General features: G+C 45.8%; 1 protein-coding gene across 7 annotated transcripts; it reads right to left on the minus strand.

Moving 5' to 3' along the window:
- Positions 1–15387: 15387 nt before the first annotated feature.
- LOC100602721 (C-C motif chemokine 4-like) lies at positions 15388–17208 on the minus strand. 7 transcript variants are annotated; one of them, XM_003281389.4, is made up of 3 exons: positions 17054–17208; positions 16368–16482; positions 15388–15777 (listed from the first exon to the last, which is right to left on the minus strand). In XM_003281389.4, the coding sequence occupies exons 1-3, from the start codon at positions 17127–17129 to the stop codon at positions 15690–15692; spliced, it is 279 nt and encodes a 92-aa protein (XP_003281437.2). In that variant the 5' UTR covers positions 17130–17208; the 3' UTR covers positions 15388–15689. The 7 variants fall into 7 exon arrangements, with proteins under 7 accessions (XP_003281437.2, XP_012359284.2, XP_012359282.2 ...); XM_012503830.2 differs by having other exon boundaries at positions 15388–15895; XM_012503828.2 differs by having other exon boundaries at positions 15388–15925.
- Between the last annotated feature and the right edge of the window lie 204 nt (positions 17209–17412).

Consider the following 17412-nt stretch of genomic DNA (forward strand, 5'->3'; position numbering starts at 1 on the left):
AGTGGATAAAGAAAATGAGGTATATATACACCATGGAATACTACTCAGCCATAAAAAAGGACAAAATAATGTCTTTCGCAGCAAGTTGGGTGTAGCTGAAGGCCATTATTCTAAATGAAGTAACACAGTAGCAGAAAGCCAAAAACCATATGTTCTCACTTATAAGTGAGAGCTAAGCTATGAGTATGCAAAGGCAAACAGAGTGATATAATGCACTTTACAGACTCAGAAGGTAAAGGATGAGAGGGGGGCTAGGGATAAAAAAACTACATATTAGATACAAGATACACTACTCAGGTGATGTGTGCACTAAAATCTCAGATTTCGCCACTCTATAATTCATCCATGTAACAAAAACCACTGGTATCCCAAAAGCTACTGAAATAAAATAAAAAAACAGTGCTCTTGGCCAGTGGTCCCAACCTTTTTGGCACTAGGGACTGGGTTCACGGAAGACAATTTATCCACCGACTAAGGGGTGGGGGATTGTGTCAGGATGATTCAAGTGCATTACATTTATTGTGCACTTTATTTCTATTATTGTTACATTGTAATATATAATGAAATAATCATACAACTCACCATAATGTAGAATCAGTGGGAGCCCTGAGCTTGTTTTCCTGCAACTGGATGGTCCCACCTGTGAGTGATGGGAGACAGTGACAGATCATCAGGCATTAGGTTCTCATAAGGAGCAGGCAACCTAGATCCCTGGCATGCACAGTTCACAATAGGGTTTGCACTTGTATGAGAATCTAATGCTGCGGCTGACCTGACAGGAGGCGGAGCTCAGGCGGTAATGTCAGCGATAGGGAGTGGCTGTAAATACAGATGCAGCTTCTCACTCACCCACCACTCACCTTCTGCTGTGTGGCTCGGTCCATAACAGGTCATGGACCAGTACCAGTCTGTGGCCTGGGGGTTGGGGACTGCTGTTCTAGACCATTGATTGTCAGAGTCGGGAGTGCACAGTACATAGTCATTCAGTGGGTACCAGTGAGAATAGGAATAACAGGCTGGAAACAGCACTCTGCCCCATGTGTGGAGAAGAGGAGAACTCCAGAGGGAACCCAGACAGAGTTCTCTACCTGCAACCAGCCTCTCCTTCACAGTGGAGCAGCGACTCTTCCTACAAGCTGCTTTTTTTCACACAAAATTATACTCAAGGATAAACAAGCACCACTGTCACCTTACTTGAAAGAGAGCTTGTGTTCTATTTTTGGCTTGGAGCTGCTGACTCTGGTCTTTTTTTCCACTCAGGTGTCTGGAAGCTACAGCTTCATTTCCCTTTTTGGTGACCTCTTCTGTGGGTTCCTCACATGGCTCCTGCACCTCCTTCGTTCAGTCAATGCACTGCGTCAGATGCATCGCTCTCCAAGTTGGCGCAGCCCTTCTGAAACTGGAGGCCATCCTGCTGCAGCTTGCTGTAATTCCTATGTAGTCTTTATCTGGTCTTGCAGGACGCCTATGAGTCTCTCACCCAAGTGATGTTCTTCACAAAACCCCCTTTTCATCCTGGGACAGCTCGTCAATGCTCTCCAGCTAAAAGCTGTAGCTGGACTGGATTTGGCTGAGCTGATCTCATTGCTTTTCCTGCCCTCCCTGGAGCTCGTTCCTTTTCAGCTGCACCACACCCCTCTCCACGGCCACCCTGCGGACCCTGCCTTCCAGCTCCTGATCCACACCTGGGGGTGGGCGGGGCGGGGGGAGTTCACAATCTGGCAGTTGAAGCCCACAACAATGACACAGGCCACCAGGGAGGCCTGCACAAGGGGTAGCAACTTCATGCAGTGATGCCTATTTCCCAATGCCATCATCTCAGAATCAGGGCTGAGAATCTCTCTGACACAGATTGAGAATTAATCATTTCTGTAAAAGCAGTAACAAATATTCAGTGCTTTCATATCACATTAGAAAGAACACAGCTCTCATTATTCCCCAGAGAGGGTTTCTTCATTTGATTCTTAGCACGGGAATTTTCCCCGCCTCCCCACCTTTGACAGAATTGCTAATGACACTCAATAAAAGCCTTTCTCAGCAAAGCCAGAAAGCCATTCTGGAGGTGAATGTGAATTCACCACAAGCAGCATCATTGCTCAGAGAACACTCTGGCAGCACAAGTGTCCCCAGTCTCTGGCTTTCTAACCTTCACTACCGCTCCCCTGTTTTGCTGGCAATCATCATCATCCATGCTGACTGCCTGCAGGGGAGGGTGGATAGAGTGTAAACAAACAAGTCAGTTGAGTTCCTCGGTATTTTTTATTTTTAACTCATAACAGACATAATCATTCTGAAAGTGCATTTCAGGATCTGGACTTTTTGAGAGGAAAGGATCTGAGTGTGGGAGGGAGAGGGTGCTCCTAAGGTTAAACCGCCAAAGACAATGGGGATAGGGATGATACCATTAGTAATATATGCATTTTTTTAATTAATGATAATTTTTAAAAGCTAGCTTCCCACATACTGAGAGAAAATCACATAGACATTGATGGGAGAATAAAGTGAAAGATGGGAGCCAGAAAGCTAGACATCTGAGAATGACCCCAATAGGGCGTCCATCTGCCTGGGAAGAGGGAGGACTGTAGGTGCAGGGGAGCAGGAGGGAGGTGTGCCCGGGAACACCACCAGTCTTTCCAAGAAGCCCCTGACCTGGTAGGCTCAGAGAAGCTTAGGGTGGGACAAAGGGGACAGAGTCACAGCCCTGACCCAGGAGGACACGGCAGGACAAGTGATCAGGCAGTGACCAGAAAGGTTGAAATACACCTCATCAGTGGCTAGCAGGGGTCAGTGTCAATCATGAGTGAGAATCCTGCATCTCCTGACTGCTCAATCACACTCCAGCCTTCCAGAATGCAGAGGGGTCCTGGGAAGAACTGGAGGAGAGAAGAGGAAGAAGGATGGGAAATGGAAGAGTCTCAATTGGAAAAAAAAAAAGCAGCAAGAAACTTTGTTTACCTTGTTGGTCAGATTAAATTTCTGCCACCAAAAGAAATTGAGATTGAAAAGCTAAGTTTAATTATGGAGAAAAATAGTTACATTTTTTTGTGCAAGAAAGTCATTGACTATGAAATTTATAAGCATCATATGAAACAGGCAGTCTTATGAAACTTACCAAGGTTGTTTCCAGCAACCCCTTGTTTATGGAACAGAGTAAAGGAGAGAAAAAGGTAGCATTTTCAAATCTCAAGAAAGTGTTTTATGTCAGAATTCAATTTGTCCCAGATCACAGCTGTCAAGAGCTTTGTAAATCTGGGCCTGTAGGAGGAGAGGGCTAAAGTACTTTCAGGATAAAGGCTAGAAGCCTAAGGCCCTGATCGTTTGGCCAATCCCCGTTATTGCATTTGTTGTTCCATTCTCTGACACTCCTAAAAGGCTGTGTAATCTCCAGATGTGTTCATAAAATAGTGATAGCAATTATTCATTGCTTCTAGGAAAGGGAAATGGATATGATACAACAAAGCCAGTCCCCATACAAGTGGAGTCTTTCCCTCTTTAGTGCTGTGAAGCCAATATACAAAACCAAAAGTGAGTGTCAAGTAGTGCAGGCTTTATTCCATGGCCACAGTATTAGTCAGGGTTCTCTTAGAGGGACAGAGCTAATAGGATAGATAGATAGATAGATAGATAGATAGATAGATAATAGATAGATAGACAGATAGATAGATGATAGATAGATAGATAGATAGATATAAAGGGAATTTATTAAGAATTAACTCACATGATCACGAGGCCCCACAATAGGCTGTCTGCAAGCTGAGGAGCAAGGAGAGCCAGTCCGAGTCCCCAAACTGAAGAACTTGGAGTCCGATGTTCGAAGGCAGGAAGCATCCAGCATGGGAGAAAGATGTAGGCTGGGAGGCTAGGCCCATCTCTCGTTTTCACGTTTTTCTGCCTGCCTTATATTCACTGGCAGCTGATTAGATTGTACCCACCAGATTAAGAGTGGATCTGCCTTTCCCAGTCCACTGACTCAAGTGTTAATTTCTTTTGGCAACACCCACAGGCACACCCAGGATTAATACTTTGTAAACCTCAATCCAATCAAGTTGACACTCAGTATTAACCATCACAAGCCCACCCCTTGTCAACCTGAACCCATGCACATCTCCTGAAATCATACATAATCTTCAAATAAAGACAATAATGAGGTCATAATTACATGTAACATAATACAACTATCCGTTGTACAACTGGAAAGGCACCAATACCCAACCCAAATAATATTACATAAAGTGAACAATACTTAAATGATGATATGAAGCCAATAAATATTATGTCACATAATAAAGGAAAAGGAAATAAAATTAAGATATTTTCTTAGTACAAGTCTATACATGCACAAACATGTTTTTAACAAAAGAAGGATGAAATGCTCATGACAATTACAATCCTCGTTTCTGCAGCTGGTCTCGTGGTCGTAGCTGGTATTGATGACTACCTTCTTCTACTACCCATTCTGCATTCCCTTTGCCTTCACAAGCACCTCAGTAGGTCGTGTTTTTGTTTTGTTTTGTTTTGTTTCCGGTGGAGTGACCCAAACCTTCATTCCTGAAGGGTCTGAGTCATTTGTAGTCCTGCCTGGATTGGCTGTTGCCCCAACCCTGCAAACTATTGTCACTTAGTTGGCATTGTAATTGTGACTCCAAAAGGCCATTCCACCATTCTATCAATCCAGCTGCTTCAGGATGATGGGGAACATGGTGAGACCAGTGAATTCCATGAGCATGAGCCCACTGCCACACTTTCTTAACTGCAAAGTGAATGCCTTGGTCAGAGGCAATGCTGTGTGGAATGCCATGATGGTGGGTAATGCATTTTGTGAGGCCATGGATGGTAGTCTTGGCAGAATCATTGCATACAGGATAGGCAACCCCATATCAGGAGTAAGTGCCTATTCTAGTAAGAACAAACCTCTGCCTTTTCCATGATGGAAAAGGTCCAATATAATCAACCTGCCACCAGGTGGCTGGCTGATCACCCCGAGGAATGGTGCCATATCAAGGGCTCAGCGTTGGTCTCTTCTGTTGGCAAATTGGACACTCAGCAGTGGCCATAGCCAGGTCAGTCTTGGTGAGTGAAGTCCATCTTGCTGAGCCCATGCATAACCTCCATCCCCACCACCATGGCAACTTTGTTCATGGGCCTATTGGGCGATGACAGAGGTGGCTGGGGAAAGAGGCTGAGTGGTGTCCACAGAATGGGTCATCCTATCCACTTGATTATTAAACACCTCCTCCGCTGAGGTCACCTGTTGGTGAGCACTCACATGTGATACAAATATCTTCACAGTTTTTGACCACTCGGAGAGGTCCATCTACATACTTCTTCCCCAAATTCCTTTGTCACCAATTTTCCAATCATGCTTCTTCCAAGTCCCTGACCATCCAGCCAAGCCATTGGCTATAGCCCACGAATCAGTATATAATTGCACACCTGACCATTTCTCCTTTCATGTAAAGTGCACTGTTCGAAGTTCTGCCCACTGGGAACATTTCCCTTCACCTCTGTCCTTCAGGGATGTCCTAGAAAGGGCTGTAGTGTTGCAGCTGTCCACTTTCTGGTGGCACCTGCATATCATGCGGAACCATCTGTGAACCTGGCACTAGTCTTCTCTTCCTCTGTCAACTGATCATAGGTCCATTGGTGCAGGCTGGGGGAGAGAAGGCAGGTGGCAGGAGTGGAGACCATGGGCATTTGAGCCATGTCCTCATGTAACTTACTTGGCCTTCAGGACCTGCTCGAGCTCAATCACATATATACCACTTCCATTTGATGGTGGAATGCTGCTGTACATGACCCACTTTATGGCTAGATGGGTTGGAAACCACCCAGTTCATGATAGGCAGTTCAGGTCACATGGTGACTTGATGACCCATAGTCAAATGTTCAGTTTCCACCAAAGCCCAGTAACAGGCCAAGAGGTGTCTCTCAAAAGGAGAGTAGTTATCTGAACAAGATGGCAGGGCCTTGCTCCAAAATCCTAGATGCCTCTGCTGTGATTCACCTATGGGAGCCTGCCAAAGGCTCCAAACGGCATCTTTATCTACCACTGACACCTCAAGCACATTGGATTTGCTGTGTCATATGGTCCAAGTGGCAGAGCAGCTTGCACAGCAGCCTGGACCTATTGCAGAGCCTTCTCCTGTTCTGGACCCCACTCAGAACTGGCAGCCTTTCGGGTCACTCAGTAAATGGGCCAGAGTAACACACCCAAATGAGGAATGTGTTGTCTCCAAAATCCAAATAGGCCCACTAGGTTTTGTGCCTCTTTCTTGGTTGTAGGAGGGGCCAAATGCAGCAACTTATCCTTTACCTTAGAAGGAATATCTCGACAGGCCCCACACCACTGGACCCCTAGAAATTTTACTGAGGTAGAAGTTCCCTGAATTTTAGTCAGATTTATTTCCCATCCTCTGGCAGGCAAATGTCTCACCAATAAGTACAGTGTGTTTGCTACTTCTTGCTCATTGGATCCAGTCATCATAATGTCATCATTGTAATGAACCAGTGTGATATCTTTCAGAAGCAAAAAGTGATCAAGATCTCTCTGAATAAGATTATGACACAAAACTGGAGAGTTGATATACCACTGAGGTAGGACAGTAAAGGTATATTGCTGGCCTTGTCAGCTGAAGGCAAATTGCTTCTGGTGGGCCTTATGGACAGGAATGGAGAAAAAGCATTTGCCAAGTCAATTGGTGCATATCAGGCACCAGGAGATATGTTAATTTGCTCAAGCATTGAAACGACATCTGTCTTCCACACAGGTCAAATGGGAGACTTGAATGGAGATGTGTTGGGAATCACCATCCCTGCATCCTTCAAGTCCTTGATGGTGGCACTAATTGCAGTCCCTCCAGGGATGTGATATTGTTTTTGATTTATGATTTTTCGAGGTAGGGGCAGCTCTAATGACTTCCATTTGGCCTTTCCCACCATAAAAGCCCTCACCCTACCAGTCAGGGAGCCAGTGTAGGGGTTCTGCCAACTGCTAAGTATGTCTATGCCAATTATGCATTCTGGCACAGGGAAGATGACAACAGGATGAGTCCAGAGACCCACTGGACCCACTGTAAGTTGGACCTGAGCTAAAACTCCATTAATTACCTGACCTCCGTAAGCTCCTACTTTAACTGGAGGACCGCAGTGACATTTTGGGTCCCCTGGAATCAATGCCAAATCAGAGCCAGTGTCCAGAAGTCCCCAAAATGTATGATCATTTCTCCTTCCCCAAAGCACAGTTACCCTGGTGAAAGGCCGGAGATCTCCTTGGGGAAGGGTGGGAGAAAAATTCACTGCATAAATTGTCAGCAATGTAGTGGGGTCCTTCCTCAAGGGGACCTGGCCTCCCCTTCAATCTATAAACTGGCTCAATTCTGGAAATTGGTTAAGGGGCCGTGATTCTTTGTTTTTATTATTTAAATTAGTCTTTTGTCCATTCTACCTGGAAGTTCTCTCTTTGTGTAATTTAAGTAGAAATGCAGTAGGCTTCCTATCAATTTCACTTCCAGGAACACCGTGATTAACTAGCCAATGCCAGAGCTTTACACGAGTCAGGCTATTCTGATTGCCACTTTGCCTCTTCTGTCCATTACAGCGTCTATGCTCACCTCGCCTTTGATGGTCAAGTGCTGTCACTGACCCCTGCCACTTTGGGATCCAATTATTCCCATCGTATTTAAATTTTGTAGTTGAGTGGCTGCAGTTCCCACTGTTAGATCTGACATACAGAGAAGAGCAATCACAAGGCTCTTCAAAGATGCTGGTGCTGTGCTCACAAATCTATTTCACAAAGCAATGGTCATGGGTGTATCTTCTGGACCCTTCCCACTGGGATGATTAGGCCTGAAGTGACTAATCCACTCCACCATCCCAATCTCCCTAAGCCCTTGGATCCCTTCCTCTACATTAAACCAAGAGAGATCAGGCATTTCCAGGTGGCTCACAGTGGGCCATCTTTTATTCCATATTTCAGCTAACCAAGCAAATAAACTATTAGAATCTTTTGTAACTCCCCAAGCTGCAACATTAAATGCAGAATCCCTACTTAGTGGGCCCAAATCAATAAATTCAGCCTGATCCAATCTATGTTCCTTCCACCATTATCCCATACCCTCAATATCCATTCCCATGCGTGTTCTCCAGATTGCTGTTTTTATAAATTAGAGAACTCAAACAGTTCTTTTGAAGTGCCACGCACCTCCTCATGGGTCACACTCTCAATCTCACCTCCAAGGGCCCACTGGGACTTTAGTTACAGGTCTAGACTGTCATCAATGTAATGGACCAGACTTTAGTCTAGTTACATGTCTAGACTGTCATCAATGTAGTGGACCAGCAAACAGGGGTGTTGGGTATGGCTTCTGATGGGAATCAACATTATTTTGCCTGGCAACTGCCTCAGGGGAGGCCATCACTGTTGCCTCAGGCAGCACAGGGTTTATCCCCTCAAACAAAGGTGGAAAGGCTGACGGCAGCATGGGTTGGGGAGCGGATGTTGCCACTACTGGGGACAGGGAAGCTGTTCCTTCTGGCAAAAAAGGTTTATCGGAGTTTACAAACTCAGTGTCCCCAGCTTCATCTGGGTGCTCCCACATTTCCCCATTCCAAGTTGCAGGGTCCAGTCAATGCCCCCACTTCAACAATAGACACCTGGTGAGGCTGTGCATGCACCTTTTGTTGCAGGTCAGCCACTTGCAGGATAAAAGCTTGTGTCTGTTTTTCTACAATTTCAGCTCTTTCTGTACAGGAGATAAGGTTCTCACTCAGGGCAGTCTTAGCAGATTTGAAGCTTAGTATCTATTTCTGAAGCCGGGAGACAGAATCCCTGAGTTCATCATTTTCTTTCATCACTTTGTCTACTGAACTTAGGAGCAACCAACTAGCTTCATTATGTTCCTTGTTTCTCCACATATGGTCAAAGGTATTATGTATAGAGTCACTAAACTCCTTGCCTCTCACGAGCAGTGAATCAGGAGTGTCAAATGCATTTATTTTGCTTAACTCTCTAAACAGTTCACACCAAGGACTATCAGTGTTCTCCATACTATTAGATGTAGAGTCCTTAGCATTTTGTGGTCTAACCATATTAAGCAGCCAATTCCAGAAACCCTAAAACCAACGAAAGGACTCAATCCTTAATATTCTGTTTGTCTAGAACCACTCCTGGTACCAAAATCTGTGTTAGTCAGGGTTCTCTTAGAGGGACACAACTCATAGTATATATATATAGAGAGAGGAGGGGGATTTATTAAGTGTTAACTTACACAATCACAAGGAAACATCCAGCATGAGAGAAAGATGTAGGCTGGGCGGCTAGGCCCACTTCTCCTTTTTATGTTTTTCTGGCTGCTTTATATTAGCTGGAAGCTGATTAGATTGTGTCCACCAGATTAAGAGTGGATCTGCCTTCCCCAGCCCACTGACTCAAATGTTAATCTCTTTTGGCAACACCCACACAGACACAACCAGGATTAATACTTTGTATCCCTCAATCCAATCAAGTTGACATTGATTAACATCACAGCCACGGAACTGAGAAGCAGGAGCCTGGCTCACAAATCAACTTCTTAGCTCAGAGAGCCGGGAAATCACAGATAATAGGATATATTTAGTGAAGGGGTTGGGCATTAAAAGCAGGGGGAGGAATATTCATGTATTTTCTGAGAATGGGTGGAGAGCTTCTTGGAATTGGAGTTCCTGCCTTTCTTTTGATCCTTTTATGGTTTCTTCAGTTGTTGTCACAGAAATTGTCAATTGTCATGGTGCTGGTGGGAGTGTCATTTAGCATGGACATTAGATTATAATGAAGTCACAAGTTCATCAGAGGTCAAGCGAGCTGCCAACTTAGACCCCAGCAGTCTTAGTCTGTTGGTCCCAAGGGGGAACTTTTGACCTCAGGCATCCTGTTTTCTGAAGATAAGCAGAGTTAAAGTGGAATAGAAATTTACCTAGGCCACATAGACATTACCCTGGGTAACAGATATTTGAGTGACAGAGCTAGGAGGGAGATTTACTTTCTGGTTGGATATCTTTTTATGCCCTTTGAATTGTATATAATGTCTACTCTTATCTATTCAAAAATTATTACTTTTAAAACCATTAAGTGCATGATATCAAACTCCTTGGTGGGCACTCATCTGTCAGAAATTCTAATGGGTGGGTAGGGCCTTGAATCTGCAGACTTCATCTGGAGTCATAGATATAATAACTTCCTCTACAGACAGCTTGAAAGATTCAGGGATTCACTCTTTTCAAGAAATGAAGGGGGAGAACAAGACAAGCTCTTCCAACCTCCAAAATCAAGGAGATATAGAAAAGCAGGATGGAAGGGAAAGAGGTTTACTATGACAAGCTAGACCTGTTTAGGCAGGTTATAGAAAAGAAGAGCTAATATAAATCAAATAGGTCTGCAGAGATTACAAATGCCAGTGTCCTCACACGGTGGATCTACCTCTAGATCTCTCAGAGCCTTGGTTTTCTCATCTTTAAAATGGGAATAACAATATCTACCTTAGTTTTTTGTTGTTGTTGCTTTTGTTTTTTTGTTTTTTTTTTTTCTGGAGACAGGGTCTCACTATGTTTCCCAGTTGGCAGTGTCTATTCACAGGCACGATCCCACTACTAATCAGCATGGGAGTTTTGACCTGCTCCATTTCTGACCTGGGCCATATCACCCCTCTTTAGGCAACCTGGTGGTCCCCTGCTACCAGGAGATCACAGTGTTAATGCTGAGCTTAGTGTGGACACTGACTGGCATAGGGCACTGCAGCCCAGACCTCCCGGGCTCAAGCAATCTTCCTGCCTCAGCCTCCCATGTAGCTGGGACTACAGGCACATGCCACTGTACCTGAGATTTTGCAAGGATTAAAAAAGACTATATATGAAACTCATAGCAGTACAGCACCTGGCGCTTTAAGGAGCTTGGTAAATGCTGGCACTTTTCCCCTTCAAGTCCCTAGCAGAAGGAAGAGAGGACCCCGTAAGGAAATGAATCAGGAGTCACTGTAAATAACAAACATGTCCTTGAGGAGCCCAGGGACATCGGGTCCTGAGATTTAGAAGCAGCTAACACTGCCTGAAGAAATTATTTCCCTGCAGCTGTGCTGGTCTCCCAGTTGGGAATGTTTCCATAGAAGGGGAGAGTCTCCCAGACCATCCTCCATCAAGTCCCATCAAGCCCATCTTCCCTGAAAGACATTAATTTTGATTTTCTGATTCCTTCTGAATATATATATTTTACACACTTATCATATAGAACCATCCCTTGATATCCACAGGGGATTGTTTCTAGGAATTCCCATGGCTTCCAAAATCTACACATGCACAAGTCTCTGATATAAAATAGCATGTTATTTGCCCATAACCTATGCATATCTTCCCATATACTTTAATCTCCAGATTACTTAGAATACCTAAAAGCGTAAGTGCTATTAATAAATGTAAATGTAGATCATTGCTATACTGCATTGTTTTTTATTTGTATTTTTTTATTATTATTATTTAGTTTTTGAGACAGGATTTTGCTCTAATGCCCAGGCTGGGGTGCAGTCGCATCATCTCAGCTGTCTGTAACTTCTGCCTCCGGGGCTCAAGTGATCCTCCTGCCTCAGCCTCCCAAGTAGCTGGGACTACAGGCATGTACCACCTGACCCAGCTAATTTTGATATTTTTTGTAGGGTCAGGATCTTCTTATGTTTGCCCAGACTGGTCTCGAACTCCTGAGCTCAAATGATCCTCCCACCTTAGCCTCCCAAAGTGCTGGGATTACAGGTGTGAGCCACCAAACCTGGCCTGTTGTGCTTTTTTTCCCCAAATATTTTCCATCCATTGTTGGTTGAATCCACAGATGTGGAACCCACATATATGAGGCATCGGCTGTATCCAAAAATGAAACTATTTAAAAGGTGGAAAAATGCGCCACGATTTTGCCTCTCAATTCTTTTCTTCCATTTTCCTGTGTGCTAGACTCAGTGGGAACCCAAGAGAAAAGGAGTTTAGAAGGGAGAACAGGTAGAGATAAGTGGGAAGGAGAGGGTCTTAAGGCCCTCAAGTCTGTAAAGGGTGAATGCAGACTGCAGCACAGGACTGCCACCCAGTCGCTGGTCTCAGCCTCGAGGAAGAGCTGTGGCTATGTCACCATCCTCAGCTCATCTTGCTCCCTTGATTCCTGCCTCGTCTTGCTCGGCTCCTGGCCTCCTTGGAGGAAAATGCCTGTGTCAATGGGAGCGTGATGGAGGGTTCCAGGTTGAGGTGGGATAGGGGGAGAAGGACAAGTTTGCATGAACATGTCCTAAAGGAACATGTACATAAGGAAATGGACTCCCATCTGGAGAGTGAGCTGGGGGTGGTGGGCACTGCAAGGAGTAGGAAAACAGGCTGGATGTCTAGAAGTTGCTCCATAATCCATAGTTCCTTTCGAGTGTCCTGCTTTGTCTGTTCTGGCTTCTGCCCCCACCCAGAGACCTGGAGAAACCTCAACTGGAACGTCAAGTAAGCAGATTCCAGTTCTCTGGGCCCAGGGTGAGAAAAGGAAGTTGTACGAAAAGAGGAGAAAGGAAAAAACAGTCTCCTATTGTGCAACAGGTGAAGTCCCACATTGCCCCACTTCGAGGATTCCATGCTGCCGTTTGTAATTCCTGGTGAAGCATTTCTTCATGAGGCTGCCCAGGCCTCCTGCCCTGGTGGCCCTGCCTCTGTGGAGCTGAGCTCCTCCGTTTCCATTAGCTGAGGGGCAGGGAGGACTGGGGAAGGGACTCCATCGTGAGGGAGGAGACCCGGATTCTGGCCCTAACCCTGCCTACTCAACAATGAAGCAGAGACAGGTCATGGCTCTGCTCTGGGCTGCATCTGACAGATGAGAGGATGGACTCTTTCCCAGACAGGAATCCAGGACCCCTCAGAGCACCCTAGATGTCTCAAGAAGAGGCATGCTTCCTAAGGGTCTTGGATCCTGGATCAAGCCTCAGCCCCGGAACTCAGTTGCTGAAGCTGGTCTCCTCTTGGGATGCCTCTCCTCATTATAGTTCATCTCCTTGAGGTGTGTCCCTCTCACCCTGGGTTCCTCCTGCAGGGAGGTTTGGCTCACCCTCTAGAATGCTCCCTTTCCTGCCACACTGAGCTATTGGGGGTTGCTATTGGTGACGCGTCAGTTGGTGGTTGTATTTGTTCCTATTGCTGCTGTAAAAAATTACCACACATTTAGCGTCTTATAACCACATATTTATTCTCTAAAAGTTCTGGAGGTGAGAAGTCTGGAATTAGATTCACTGGGCCGCACTCCCTTTGGAGGCTCTAGGGGAGGAACGATTTCCATGCCTTTCCCAGCTTCTAGAGCTGCATCCTAACACCTCTTGGCTCCTGGCCTCTTCCTCCATCTTCCAAGCCAGCAGCATAGCATCTTGCTTCTGCTGTCACATCGCTACCTTCTCCTCTATTGCCAAATTTTTCTCTTCCTCCCTCTTATAAGGACACTCACAACTACATTTAGGGCCTGACCAGATAATTCAAGGTAATCACTCATCTCAAGATTCTTAACTTGATCATATCTCCAAAGTCCGTTTTGCTATAAAAGTGACATTCACAGGTTCTGAGGAATAGGATATGGACGCCTTGGAGGCCATTATTCAGCTACCATAGTGATCTATACCTTGTCTCTGGCCTGGAGTCATCCATTCTCTCTCCCATTCCGTCCCCTCAGAATAGAATTGCATATCTGTCTCCAAATCCACACTCTAATCTTACAGGCCATCACAACTGCCCTCCCTTCACTCTCTTTAGGCTTTGAGAACATTCTAGGAGACTGCTTTCCAATGGAACTTTCTGCAACGATGGACAGCAAGTCCATAATCTGTGCTGTCTAACATGAGAACTAGCCACATGGGGCTACTGAGCACTTGAAATGTGACTAGTGTGACTCAGGAACTGAATTTTAAATTTTATTTTATTTTATTTAAATGTAATGAAAATGTAAATAGCCGCTTTGGCCAGTGGCTAACATATTAGACAGCTCAGATCTAGGCAAATGAAAGCAGAAACAATGGCCAGGCACATTCTTTGCTGCTAGCCTCTTCCCACACCTGTTTTGGATCAGCTCTGCCCCCAACCTCCTTCTCTCAGTCCCCGCAGAATCTGAAGGAGGTTTCCACTGGGGCTCTGGAATGATGGGGGTGACTAAGGGCAGGACAAGGAAAGGAATTGTGTCTGTTGACCGCAGAGAAGTGCAGGGCTCCAGTTCTGCTTTTGCATAGGACTGAGAACACTCAAATGATTTTCAAGATAGTCTCTGCCTTGTCCTTACTCAGCAACTGATCTCCCTTTTGAGGACCACAGAGGAGTGTCACTAGGGAAGGTGTGCAGGAAAGGGCCCGAGCCTGGGAGCTGGCACTGGCCAGGGTCCTGCTTTGCTATGCACTCGCTGAGTGGCACACAGCAAGTTACTTCCCAGGCCTTGGCCCTCAGTTTCCATAAAATGAGAGGGTTGGACCAGATGGTCTAAAGTTTCCTTTCAGCTTTAGTAGACTACGAGTCTGTGTCCCATGGATCAGGCTTTATTGTGCATGTAATTCTACTTCAGAGCCGTGTTGTGTCTGACCCATGGAATAGGCAGTTCTGACTGAAGGATAATTAAGTAGAAGTGGCTTTAGGTTACTCCTGCAACACTTCCAAACAAAACCAGACTTCCATCCTTCTGTCATCATGACAACACTTTGCAGTAGCTTGGGATTTAGAGTGCTGATCTGTCAACTAACTAATCTAATCCTCATGATGATCCTGATAATTGCTAGGTCCATTTTAAGTGAAAAGGCTGAAGCTCAGAGAGGGAAGGAGAGAAACTTCCAGGTGCCTGGTCCTATGATGGGTGCTTTACACAGCACCTCGTAACAGCCCTTCGAAGCGGTTAATATTATCTCCATTTCACAGGTGTGAACACTGAGGTCTAATAAGGCAAGATGACTTTCCCAATGTCATGCTGATAATAAGATGATGAAGTCACTCTTCTCACTCTTCTTCCTCCTTTGCTGTGCTGCTTCCCCTGTTTACAACTTCCCCTCAAGATGTTGAAATGATAACCTCCTTTTGGGGGGCATTCTTTCATGACACTCCCCAAGCAGACCTACAAGCCTCAGCAAGTCACTTCACCTCTCTGTGCCTCTGTTTCCTTAACTGTGAAACTAGGGGCAACAGTCCCTACTTCATAAGGGTGTTAAAACCCTTGTTGAAAGTATGCAGTGAGATCATGTATTGAGAGCGTTCAGCCCAGAGCTCATATTAAGGACTCAGCAATTGCTCATTCTTACTGCTTTTGGAAACTGTAGCTTGCCCCCCCGCCCAATAGTACCAGGCAATTCCTTTTACACCCAAATCAAATTAAAATCACAAAGAAACTGCATTTTATTTTAAAGTTTTATTATGAAAACACATGGAATCAAATGTGTTATCCATGTATTTGTAACAGCAGAGAAACAGTGACAGTGGACCATCCCCTTAGGGGACAATTATCCTTTGGCTAAAGTAATATAAATAATGGAAATAACACCTAATACAATAATACGGCACATAAAAAAGATTAAATTAAGAGAAGGGACAGGAACTGTGGAGAGGGGTCCTGAGTATGGAGGAGATGTGTCTCATGGAGAAGCATCCGGGATCAGGTGACCTTCCCTGAAGACTTCCTGCCTCTGAGTGGCTCAGTTCAGTTCCAGGTCATACACATACTCCTGGACCCACGTCTCACTGGGGTCAGCGCAGACTTGCTTGCCTCTTTTGGTTTGGAATCTGTAGAAAAAGGAGCAGATAGATTAGAATTCCATGGGACCTTTGAGGTCATCTGGCTTTATCCTTTGCCTGTGGTAGGCATCTTCCTCTGCCTGACCATGGTCCATGTGGGGCAGCTCTGGTGGATGGGATCCTTCCTGGAGCAGCACTGGAAGCAGACTCCCTGTAACTTCCACCCACTGGATTTAGCTGTGGGCCCCAGGGGTTGCCCAGATTAGGAACCAACGGGCGTTGCGATCAATATGAATAGATCTCCCCATTCCCTGCCAGCCTGGCAGTGACTTTTCCACGTCTTTCTAGCACAGTTTAAGGAATCGGTCCATATCTCATGGGACCTGTCTGCCTTCCCCCGCTTCCCTGTCCTCTGGATCACTTCCTCCCCAGGAACCCCCTTCTCTCTCGGCTGCCACTCAGCCGCCTTCAGCACTTGAAAAGTGAGTTCATGACCTGTGTCCTCACTGCTCTCAGGGAAGGCTTCAGCCCTGAGAGCTGCCTCCCCACTGCTCAATCACCCCCTCCCCAAAACAGGCCCCCTTTTAAAATCCAGCTCTCACCCTGCCTCCCAGGGCAGCCCAGGGGTTGATACTCACACCACAGCTGGCTGGGAGCAGAGGCTGCTGGTCTCGTAGTAATCGACCACAAAGTTGCGAGGCAGCTTCCTCACGGTGTAAGAAAAGCAGCAGGCGGTGGGAGGGTCTGAGCCCACTGAAAGGAAAGGCCAGGGTGAGATCAACACTGCCCATGGGAGCTGTTTATTTTGACTTCTGATTTTGTGTCTTCATTGAGCATCCCTGTGGAGCTACCAGAACCCCAAATATGGTCCCTTGCATCCATTCCCACCTAACCTGAGCAGGAATCTTATTCTGAATAGTGGATCTTCAGAGAAGAACAAGAAAGAAATCTAGAAGATTGGAACTGGATTCAGTCTCAGAACACATCGCACTCCCTTCATGTGACAGATGGGGAAACCAAGGCACAGAGAGGGACAGGACAGGGCAGGGGCTTGCTTGAACAATTAATTAGAGGCAGAGCCAATTCAACAGTCTGACTTCCAGCCCACACTTTTCCTCTGCTGGTTGCTAATTCTTAAGAAAATAGGAACTTGAATGTTCTTGAATATCTACTAGACTCTACATTTAGCAGCAGACTACGTGGCAATCTTCCTAGCTGCCTTTTGTCCCATCCCCAGATCCCACTGTTTGACCAGCCATGACTAGAAAAAAGGACTCTGCCTACACCTTGACTCTAGAGATGGCAGCTCTAAAAGTAGACTTACTTGGTGCTGAGAGCACTGGAGAGCAGAAGGCAGCTACTAGCACGAGGAGAGACAGGACAGTCACACAGAGCTTCATGGTGTTGGTGGAAAAGAGGTTTTCTCAGAGGTGAGGCTGCAGAACTCAGAGGCTTCAGAACCCAGCTATGTCCTGCGCTGCTACTGAGTTGGGAATCTCTCTTTATAGGGACTCTGAGGCCTGGGACGAATGTGGGGGCTCAGGGGAGTGAGTGGAATTTCCATGGTAGAGATGATGTCATGGCCCCTGAAACTAGCTGAGTGAGGAGTTCCTCTCAGCTTCTCTTCCCTAGGGCGGTCATCATAGAGGAAAGATGAGGGAGGTGCAGGCCAGAAGAAAAGGG

Source organism: Nomascus leucogenys, unplaced genomic scaffold, assembly GCF_006542625.1.
Source record: "Nomascus leucogenys isolate Asia unplaced genomic scaffold, Asia_NLE_v1 Super-Scaffold_391, whole genome shotgun sequence".
Lineage (NCBI taxonomy): Eukaryota > Metazoa > Chordata > Mammalia > Primates > Hylobatidae > Nomascus > Nomascus leucogenys.

What these genes read in the sequence shown, in the direction of transcription:
- LOC100602721 (XM_012503827.2), bottom strand. Translation starts at nt 17,129, where the DNA reads ATGAAGCTCTGTGTGACTGTCCTGTCTCTCCTCGTGCTAGTAGCTGCC. An exon ending in TCCAGTGCTCTCAGCACCAA is followed by an intron (nt 16,483 to 17,053) that starts GTAAGTCTACTT and finishes CTTTCCTTTCAG; the next exon opens with TGGGCTCAGACCCTCCCACC. An exon ending in TGCTCCCAGCCAGCTGTGGT is followed by an intron (nt 15,947 to 16,367) that starts GTGAGTATCAAC and finishes AGTGGGTGGAAG; the next exon opens with TTACAGGGAGTCTGCTTCCA.